Here is an 11809-nt window from a genome sequence, read left to right as displayed (position 1 = left end):
TAGAATACTCCTATTTACGTAGATCACGTATTCTAAACATTGTAGATTCAATGAAAAAAGTAGATTTCGTTTTCTACTTCGTAGAATGTCATTTCTACTTTTTTTAGAACATAATCTGAAATTTATAATTTTAACTTTTTTATAACTGGAAAATATACCATTAAGTTCATATAGGTATTTTAACAAATGTTACTACTTTTCCAAATTTTTTTTGTTTGTAAAACTATTTATTAAAATTATTTTCATAAATATTAAAGGGTATTATAGGAAAATATGACACAAAATATAGATTAGTCTAAAGGGACATAGTTACTATTTTTTGCTCTAAAAAAATAATTTTCCCAAAAATCTTTAAGTTTAGTGAAATAAAAGAGTAAAAGTAACAAAAAAAATTGTATTATATATATGACACTCCATTAACAAAGTTTAATAGCTTGTGAAGATATTATTATAGAGAAAGAAGTGAAAAAGACTATTATGCAAACCACACCCACAAAAGATGTTCTTTTTAAAACAAATTAATATTAAAACTATTTTATAATGATTTTAGATAAATCATAAAAGATTATGTTTAAATATCTCGATAAATCTAAACGTTTTATATCGTGTCAAGATAATTTCGGGTCAGTCTTATTACATGTTATAACTACCAACTGGTACTCACTACTCACATTTTATTTTTCATAACACTTAATTTAGCCACTTATAAGTTATATAACACGAACTATCTTTTTAGTATTGTGCAAACATAACATGAACTATCTTTCAGTATTGTAAATATATTTGCTATGAAAAGAGAGAAAATAATTAAAGGAATCGGTATTGTATTACTTCAAAATATATAAATATAATATTTTGAGAATAAGTAAAATTTGATAACATTTAGGATTTTGTAATATAATTATTTATAATATTACTTTTAGATGCCTATTATACAAACACCATTTAAAGCATATAAAATGCTGGGCTCTTTCATTTTTTACCGCAAAACTAATTAAAAATCATGGTTAAGAAAAAGTATGTAGTATTGTGCATTAACTACTCTTTACGATTCATTTGAGTTTTTAGATGCGCAATCAAGTAACATGAACTGATTAACTTTTTAAAAATAACATTTTGGTAAACATCACGAATGAACTCATCACAACATTTAGACCAAAAACCCTGGGTTCGAGTCGCCTTGGCCACCTTCCCGCCTATAACCGTGCGTGCCCGGATGGAAGGCCTCGTGGGGATTAGTCTGGGCTTACGTACCGCCTGGGATCCCCCACGGATATCAAAAAAAAAAAAAAAAAAAAAAAAAAAAAATTTAAAACAAAAAAAAACTCATCACAACATTTGCTTTTATAAAGAAATGGAAAATGAGAGATCGATAAGGGATAATTTTTTTCTAAGGATAAATCAGGAAAAATCTTCCAAAAGAGTTGCTGCTGAGTGAAATTGTTCGATATAAGTAATAAATTTACTTTTGGTTTTTAGAAACATTAGATGTAAAATACACTTGCAGAAGATTAGCATTTTGATTTTCCATACTAGTATATATATTGAAAAAAGTTTGATTTGGTATTTCACTATTTCTTTTGAGATTCTCAACGTGATGAATCCAGATGGGTTATTAATTTAAACAGAAACTCATCATGTCAGTCAAACAAAATAATGAATTATTATCAAAAATATATTGATAACAACAATAATAAAATATGTGTAACGCGACCCGCATGCATTGCACATTATTATAGAGATAGTATATGCAAATTATTCTTTAATACATTAATTATACAGTACAAGTACAACTTGCATGTACGTAGTCCAAATTATATCAGAATGAATCATTAGCTCATGAGCTGATTTAACCCAGTTGAATGTCCATAAGCTTGAGTTATGTTTTTAGATCAAAATCTTGTTCATTAGTTATCTTTCCATTAATTAACGCTCGGTGCCTATAGCGTTATGGTTATGGCCTCTTCTTTGCATCCATAGCAACAGTACGTCAGTAACAATAAGGTACGGGAGAACGTAAACAGCATGTAAAGTTGTTCTATTCACTTGACTAGTCCTATATATTAGCTAGAGAATAGACTTATGCGATTATATATATGCCGAGTCGATCCAAGTGTATATCACTACAGCTACAAACTCTAAACACGCCCTTTGTAAATTACGCTAACATAAACATTAAGATATTATCGAGGGCATGCAACCATTGACTTTAATAGTTGTAAAAATTAAATAAATTATTATTTGTAAAAATCGATTATAACATTTTACCCAATAAAACAGATTATAACATTTATCACAAAATATCATGAAATATGTACTAAATTAGGTCGTTCGGTAGGGGAAAACAAACAAAGTTGTAGCTATTTTAAATGATTGAAAAATGAAATTCTTGGACAGCAAATGGAAAAAAAGAAAAGAAAAATACTTATTTTTTATACACGTATACGGCGATTCCGTAACGGATGATTTGTTATCAGAAACAACCCAGCTTTATTATATGAAACTTGATCACCACAAAACAAACAGAACACAAATCACGGTACAACAAAGTAGAACAGAAAACACTCAAACCATAAATTTCAAATTGCAACACCTTCACACACACAGACCCACATAAAGTGACGTCGTTTTCTATCTTTTGAAATCGGATCTTGCTTTCTTTTCTAAACACCGATTGTATAGCAGCACATACAAGTCCCCGGATTAGTCATGCATACGCCGTAAACATAATTTCTTCCCTCCGCATTGAGACATCTCTCATTGCATACTACACCGGAAGGATCCGCAGATGTACAGAGACCGTATGGAGTGGCGCACAGAATCATGGGAGGTGCAAACTGTGCAACTGCTCCCCAATAAGAAGAAATTATTTTATGTAATTTATAAAGGTACACAGAAATTAATATACTTGTCTACCTTGCTTAACAATAAGTTTTTGTTCTTCGTTTTTTTTCGAACAAGTCGCATCAGTTTAATTTATGAAAGAATTTTTATTTCTCCTAGTTATATAAGCATTGGATATTAGATAATATGTTAACATAAACTTTTATAATATGTTGCCATCAGATAATATGTTGTACATAAACTTTTATAACATATTTGAGTCAATTCAACATGTATACTTTGATCTGATCATTGTGGTAACTTAGTTAATCTCTTGTCACCTATAGAAGACATAAGCATTTTTGCGTTGAGAATTAGTTTTCTGAACATATATTTACTTTCTTTTTTTTGCGCACGAACCTGTAGAGGATTGCATGATGGAGAGACAAACAAAAAATGCAGCGACAACAGCTGTGCTCATTCTTAAGCTCCCCATTGCTCTTCTTTCTTTCTTTCTTTCTTTCTTTCTTTCTTTCTTAGTGAATTATTTAGCCAAAAGGAGGTTTTAATATATAGGCGATGTAGAGGGGAGAACGCTAAAAACCACAAAGTGATGCATTTTTTTACATAGCTTCGAACATTATTTTAGATTGAATGTATATTTATATCAATAATCTTACGCGGACCGTTTAAAACTTTATTCAATATCAAATTAAGACTCTCCACGGGAAACGAGGTTGCCCAATCCGGAATATTGTTTTGCAAGAAGTGACGTTCGTTAGCGCGGCGTTAAGTCTTCTCACTTGTCTTTTCCTTTTTCTAATTGTCTTTTCCCAGCTGAATAATAATCGCAATCAAGAAGTTTCATTTTGCGGTGTTGGATCGATCTCTCGTAAGAACGTAAATTAAGAAAATTTCTCCTGATAGAGAGAGAGAGAGGTTATGATCAATTCAACAAGTGATGCCTCAAAAGTATTAAGTTCCTTTCACAAAAAAAAGTATTAAGTTCCTATGCTTCCATGATCGGGTCTAAGATTTAATTCGTCGTTAACAATCAATCGATTCAAGGATTTGATTACTTGAGATTTCGGTTGAGAGGTATATAGAGATCAAGATTTAAGAATCAGGAGGTGGAGGGGACATAATCAAGGAAGGAATAGCAAACTAGATCAAGATACAATATATGAAGGTCAAACAAAAATAAGGAGTTATATTAAATATATTTTGATAACATTAATAATGATAAAAAGTGTTTAAAAACATGAATAATAAAATATATATGAGGGTCAAACAAAAATAAGGAGTTATATTAAATATATTTTGATAACATTAATAATGATAAAAAGTGTTTAAAAACATGAATAATAAAATATATGTAGCGCGGCTAGCATGCATGCACGTTATTGTAAAGATATACATATATGCACACTATTTTAATCATAAAACTATACAACTTGCATGTACGTAGTCCAAATTGGCAAAGTATAAAAAAATGAATCATTAGCTGATTTAACCCAGTTTAATTTCCATAAGCTTGAGTTGTGTTTTAGTTCAAAATCTTGTTTATTAGCTACGCTCCTATAAAACGCTCAATATAGCGTAATGGTCTCTTCTTTGCAGCCATAGTAACAGTCTAACAGACTAATTAACACTAAGTCAGTAACAATAAGGCATGGGAGAGCAGTGAAACTGCTTGTTAAGTCGTTCCATTCACTTAACTTCTTATATATTAGCTAGAGATTTGACTTATGCGATTGTATATACCAAGTTGATCCAAGTGTACATACTAATACTATATATAGCTAAAACGTTTAAAAGTACTTTGTTAATTACGCTGACATAGTCAACTTTAAGATACTAACTAATTATCAGTACTGCCAAAGAAAGCATGGGGGTTCTTCCAATTAGAGCTCTTAATATATATATATATATATATATATATATGTATGTATATATTATATATATTATATATGTATATATTATATAGGTATTAGTTTCCTTAAAATCAACTTCTTTAGATTACAATAACAAAGAAGCAATTAGGCATCTTCTAAAGAAATCCGTCAGGTGCCACACCTATCATAAGAAATTGAATACGATAAGTATTCATGAAAAGTTTACAACAAATTCAAAACGAGGCTCTCCTTTTTCGTCAGTGCACAGTTAGCAGATCAAGTGGTGGTCGAGCTCGAGTCATTTCAAAGAAGCCACAGCAAAAATTTAATCAATTTATATTGTGACCTTGGAAACCAATCCTCACAAACAAAACGATCCCAAGAAGTCTCAATTGCATCTTTTGGCACCGTACAAACCGATACGTACGTTGACAAACCAGTGAGTAAGTTAAAGTAAAGGCTCGACAAAAGACCCGAGAAATCATCCTCTTTCACATAAAGGAGCTTGATTGTAAGATACCCTCTCCGAAAAAAGGAAAATGGTACAAATAGACAGAGCGACGGTGAACCCATCAAAAATTATTCATATGAGAGAGATAATGCAATGATCGTAGAGTGTAAACCCTGATAATCCATCAGAAATCTTAAACAACCCAGAAATACCAAAAGCATAATAATTTGTCTCACTTTCAAATCCCTGGTTCTGAGTTTTGGTACGTTGGCAGATGGGCTTTCATCTTCAACTCTCGCATTGGGCCAGGCCCACATAGTTATGGATCTAGGATGAAAAGCTGCGGAGGAGAGGATTCCCTGTCTCTCTCTCCTCCAGTGAAGCTCCATTGCAGTATGTTGGCGGAGGACGCTATCAAGAAAAGACCACAAGGAGAAGCGTTAGAAGACAGACGGTGCTGGAGAAACCGCACAAGCTTGATTTCTCCCGTCAACGTTTATACCATTATGTGTATATGATGGTGAAAACAGGGGCTGTGTAGAAGAGCTCCTATATGGTATGTTCTCTTAAGGTTCAAGTCTAAGAAGTACTTTTGAATAAACTCTGTTGGACAAAAAACATCTGAGAAGAATGTTTTGCTTTTGCCATGTAGTCTTTGCTGTTTGATGTTTTGTAATGGTTGGGAAATTAGCAGTATCTATGAAAGATAAATCTACAATGATTTTCTTCTGTCTAGTTTGCATTTTACGGACAAAATGACTTTCCAAGAATTCGATTTGAGACAGAGAATAATAGATTACATAAAGTTTATATCATGGAGTATTGATGATGTAAAGCAAATCTCAAACAATTTGACTTCCACATGAAAAGGGAAAATAATGAGAGGTTACATAATCTTTTATTAAAAAGCAAAGGGAACCAAAAATCGGATGGAAAGAGAGATGATGATGATCACATGGTCTCCTCAGAAGTTTGGTCACATATGTAGCTACAAAAGCACATAGTATAACTGATTGGCGGCGTGCCTGGATTAACCTCAGGTGGCCGGCATTCGCTCTTCACCATTTTGTCGCCCTTGCTTTCTAAGCAAAGTCTCGTGCAGGAGCTGGTTTCAAGACAAGATCCTTGGATCTCAGTGCACACGCCACCTTCCGCTTCTGTAAAACACACATAACATATAACCACCACACGTACTTGTCTTTTTAGATTACATATAACATATAAAAATAATTGATGATTAAATTGAAAACGTATATTGATGATAAGAACCTGTGGGAGAATGGAGGAAGGATAGAAGAAGGAGTGCAACAGCAACTGTGGTAAACCTCAAGCTATCCATCTCTGTTATTTATCTTCTTGATATCTAATTTGATGTTTGCTCTCGTTTTAGAGTGTGTTCAACGTAGAGGGAGGGAAGAGGCTGAGATTGACAGGTATGTACAACCTTACTTAACATTAAACTACTCTCTGATCAAGCTGATGGTAAGCATGTTGGTATTATTTTTAAACAATACTTAAGCATGACTAATTATTTTTCTTTGCCGGGCAATGACTAGTTTTATATATGGTCAAACAAAAATGAAAACGTTTCTAATATTATATATGCAGTAACTACTAAATGGTACTCGCACATTATTTTTCATAACACTTAATATTAATTTTAGATAGTGTATGTAACGAAGAGGGAGAGAAGAGGCTGAGATTGACATAGAAAATATAAATATAACGCCAAAAAGAATCGTACATAGAAAATATAAATATTAATTTTAGATAGTGTATGTAATTGAACCAATCTAAATCGTACTCAAAACTGCATATCGAATCAAAATAACAGCATAAATGAAATTTTACATAATCTCCAATTTATTTTTTCATACATATAAATTAAAAAATAATTTAAAATTAAATAAAAGTCAAATTAAAATATTAAATAATTATTACAGTTTAATTATTTTGTAAGTGATTGAACTCATGCATAAGCACGAAAAAGTCATCTAGTAATAAAATATATATTAAATCAAGCAAAATAATGAAAAGTACGAAACTGTAATCAGTTTTTTTTTTTGTCATTGAAGTTTCATAGAACCATTCACGAGCCAAAAGGCTGTGATAAAACAGAGTACCAAAATAATATAAAGGGAGCAACAAAGCAGCCAGTAGGCGCTAAAAACAAAACCCAAACAGTTGGACAAGCAAGTAAACGAGGATCTTTTATTATAGCTAGCAACAACAACAGCTTAAGAAACCTGAGAGATACCAGATCATGAGCCTCCCACTGCATCAAGGCGGATTTGAGAGTCCAACCAACTTCGGGCCGTTCCTTGCAATGTAAGATTGATAACGTCGATGTTGAACCACACTTCGTGCAATGGAATCAGCAACTGTATTGCTTCCTTGATGAACAAAGGCCAGTTGACATTCATCAAACCTGTCTAGAGCTCGTTTTAATCTTTTCAAAAGGGGATGAAGGTCCCAAGGGATGGAAGACACTGACATAGCAGCTGGAATCCGGGATGAAGAAATCTCAATAATGACTTTCTTATGTTTGAGATCAATGAGTGCTTTCATTGACCAAACGAGAGCTAGTAGATCAGCTTCCAGCTGAGATCTGATACCCACACCTGAACGTCTGCTATGGGCTAACGCTGTACCTGAAGAATCTCTTGTTAACCACGCAGCTCCACCATTCTCAGAAGGTGCAGACCAAACAGAACCCACGTTACACTTAATCAGTCCTTGCAGACGTTTCTCCCATATCTGTTGATCCTTCAACTAAAATCAATCTCAGACAACGAAGCCGATATAAAGGAATTGAGGTGCAGCCAAACAAACGCCTCGTCCATAGCCTTAACCCAAATTGTGTCGATGTCATTCCTCCAATGTTCAAAACACACTAGGTTCCGGTTCTTCCAGATGTGCCATAATAACCATGGAAAGGCTAGACGAATCTTAGGGTCCAATGTACTTTTCTTGCTACATGACAGTAAATAGTGCATGTTCAAAAAAAAATTGAAGATGTGGAGAAACCTGCAGGAGGAAGTGGTAGACCAGAACGCTCCCAAACAGCCTTTGAAGATGGGTAATGAAACAGCATATGGCAAATGGTTTCTCGTTCTTGACCACAAAGAGTACATGTAGGATCCAAGTGAATGCCACAAGACTGGAGTTGTGTTTTCACTGTAAGAGCTCCAGCCATAATCTTCCAGAGAAAATGCCTTAACTTTGGCGAAGCTTTAGTCTTTCATAAGTCTCTCCATAGTTTTTTCTCCAGGGGAAGAAGTCCAGTAGGCTGATCAGAGTTGATATCTACAATGTTTTCGAGAAGTTTGTAACCGCTTTTCGAATCGTAGATACCGTTTCTTGAGAAACCCCATCTTATTGTATCATCTTTATCTCTACGAGTATTGATTCTCATAATCAGAGGAATTTCTTCTTCTACAAACAACTGGCGCAAGATCCTCAAGTCCCAATTGCCTGATGCAGGCTCCATAAGGTCAGATACTCTCAGTGTCAAATCAACGGTAACTTCAGGGTGGTATTGAGGTGCTCGAGGAAGTGGATCCATTATCCAGTTATCTAACCAGACCTTGGAGGTTTCACCATTGCCGATGTTCTTCACTAGACCTTGTTTCAACAGGTCCCTTCCATGAAGGATGCTGCGCCATGCAAAAGAGGGTCTCGCTCCTATGCTACTCTCTAAGAATTCAGTCTTTCGGAAGTATCGTTATTTGAGGATACGAGCAAGCAGCGACTGAGGGTTTTTCCAAATTCTCCACGCTTGCTTGGCTAACAAGGCTTGGTTGAATTTTTCTAGATCTTTGAAACCTAGGCCTCCCACTTCTTTATCTTTGCACAATTTTTGCCAAGCCACCCAAGCAATTTTCTTCCGGTTATTCCCACTGCCCCACCAAAATTCTATCATCGCACTTGTGAGCTTTTCAGAAACATCTTTTGAAATTTTGAAACAAGACATTGCAAATATGGGCAAGGCTAAGCCAACCGATTTGAGAAGAATCTCCTTGCCTCCCTGTGAAAGTGACTTCGCAAACCATCCATTCAGTATACCTTGGAGTTTCTCACGAATGAAGCTCAGCAACTTTCGTTTGGAGCCACTAAAACATTCAGGCAGGCCTAAGTAGGAGCCTTCGCCCCCTTCCTGTTCAGTGCCCGTTACTGCTTTAACCCTAGTCTTCGTTTCTTCTGCAACCTTGGAGGCAAATATTATGGAGGACTTCTGGAAGTTAACTCTCTGTCCTAAAGCTTCACCATAAAGCTCAATGCATCTCATAATTTCCTCAGCTTCTGATTGAGATGATTTACCCAGAAGAAGACTATCATCAGCAAACAGTAAATGGTGAACTGAAGGACATCTCTCCGCCAGCTTAATATCGTGCAAGTAGCCAGACCTTTCTGAGCTGTTTAATCTGCTTACCAGAGCCTCCGGACAGAGAATGAAGAGAAATGGTGAGAGTGAATCACCTTGTCGAATACCTCGTTCTGGTCTGATAAACCCGTGTGAGTTTCCGTTGAGCAGTACCGAGAATGTAACAGAGTTCACACACGCCATGATCCATCTTATCCAAATTCTGTCGAATCCCATTTTCTTCATTGGCACTTCCAGGAAGTTCCATTCAACTCTATCATATGCTTTGGACATGTCAGTTTTGATTTCCATCTAGTCCTTAGCAGTTTTTTCATTTGTGCGGAGACTGTGAACCAACTCGTGGGCTATGATGATGTTATCAGAGATGAGACGACCTGATACGAACGCCCCTTGTGTTTCTGAGATGATTTCAGGGAGGATAATTTTCAGTCTGTTGCATAAGATTTTGGAGATAATCTTATATTGAACTGAGCAGAAGCTGATGGGGCGCATGTCCTTCATTCTCGTTGGTTTAACGACTTTGGGAAGGAGACTTAGCTAGGTATGATTCCAACCCTCCGGTATGATCGCTGTGTTGAAGAACTGGCTGATTTCTGCTGACAACGAAGGACCTACTACATGCCAGAACTTATGGTAGAAGATTCCCGTAAGGCCGTCCTCTCCTGGTGCGCTATTACCTTTAACACTGAAAGCTGCAGCTTTGATCTCTTCCGATGATACTGGAGCAGTAAGGTGCACATTCATGGCATCTGTCACCCTATTGTTGAAACCGTGAAACAAAGTTTCTAAGTCATAGGGGTTGGAACTTGTTAACAAGTCTCTGAAAAACTCCACAGCGATGTTACCCTTGGCCCCTTCAGAGAAATGCTCTTGATCAGAGTCATCCAGTAACATAAGAATTCTGTTCTGGATCCTACGCCCCTTAACACAATTGTGAAAGTACTTTGTATTGCGATCTCCTGCCTTGAGACATTCCTCACGACATTTCTGTCTCTAGAACAGTTCCTCCTCTCGAAGTGCAGCCGCAAGCTCCTGTTTAAGTTTCTGCATCAGCCTATACGCAGGAGATATCTTTGCTACTTCCTGTTCTAGTAAGGTTCTCAGCCGCACGATTTTATGCCTAGAGTTGAGGTTCGCTCGTTTCTTCAGCTCCATGATCTTACGTCTGCACCGAACAATTCGATCCATCGTACAAGAGTGAGTCTCACTGTCACCTTCCCAGCTCCGACGTACTAGATCTTCAAACCCTTTTCTGGAAAGCAACCTTTTATCAAAGAAGAACCTACTCCTTGTCGGATCATCTCGTTCAAGAGCAAAGCAGATTCTAATTGGGTGATGGTTAGAAGCCCATAATTCCAAATACTCCATATTAGAGCGAGGAAACAGTGAGAACCATTCACTATTTCCGAAACTTCTATCCAGCCTGCACTGTACCCATACTTTATCTCTCCAGCCAGCCCAAGAGAGCCAATTTCCAGTGTGCCAAATTTCCTTAAGTTTACAATTTTGAACCATGTCTCTAAAATCCCAAAAACTTGATTCTTCTCGTACAACACCTCCACTTTTTTCCTCATTAGAGAGAAGCTGATTAAAGTCGCCAGCCAGCATCCAAGCTTCATCTCTCCTCAAACCAATGTTCACCAGTCGATCCCAGACCTCCCGTCTCTTGGCCTTAACCGGGTCGCCATAGACACATGTTAAGAAAAAGAATGTCGATCCCAAAGAGACCTTCAAATCAATAATTGTTTTATCTGTAGCCAACACCTCCACCTGATAACTATCTTTCCACAATACTGCAAGACCACCACTTAAACCCTCCGGCTTCACCGTAATCAACTGATCATAACCCAAGCTTTTCCTCAAACCATTAACATACTCAAACTTTTGTTTTGTTTCCATCAAGAACAAGAAATCTGGGAAATATTTGCGACGATACTCCCGTATTTGCTGAACTGTCTCGGTGCTTCCTGCTCCTTGACAGTTCCAACTCAAGATGCTCATTGGGGAAGCAGCGGCTTCAATACGGAAGCCACCGTAGGTTCTATGAACTTTGGGATTTTGGTTTCTTAGGAAGAGGGAGGAGGAGATGACTTCCTTTTCATCTTGTTGCAGGTGCTGGAAGAGCGGGAACAGATGAAGTCATACCATGAGAAGACGCATGTCTGCTTCCTATTTTCCTTTTCCATGAAGGAGGCCTTCTTCTTTGAGATTTGCTTACACTTTGGGACCCGGCGACTCGCCCCCCCTCCCACCCCC

General features: G+C 36.4%; 1 protein-coding gene across 1 annotated transcript in view; it reads right to left on the bottom strand.

The window, feature by feature from the left end:
- Positions 1–10090: 10090 nt before the first annotated feature.
- The window catches only part of LOC106330889, a 3169-nt gene continuing 1450 nt past the window's right edge, over positions 10091–11809 (bottom strand). The window contains exons 2-3 of the mRNA XM_013769285.1: positions 10554–11668; positions 10091–10466 (exon numbers count right to left, since the gene is read on the bottom strand). Coding sequence (XP_013624739.1) covers positions 10091–10466; positions 10554–11668 — 1491 coding nt within the window. The remainder of the gene's footprint in view (positions 10467–10553; positions 11669–11809) is intronic.

This window comes from Brassica oleracea, chromosome C1 (genome assembly GCF_000695525.1).
Source record: "Brassica oleracea var. oleracea cultivar TO1000 chromosome C1, BOL, whole genome shotgun sequence".
In the NCBI taxonomy this organism is placed as follows: Eukaryota; Viridiplantae; Streptophyta; class Magnoliopsida; order Brassicales; family Brassicaceae; genus Brassica; species Brassica oleracea.
Note: the sequence above shows the minus strand (reverse complement) of the source record. Positions and strands in the feature narration are given on the sequence as shown.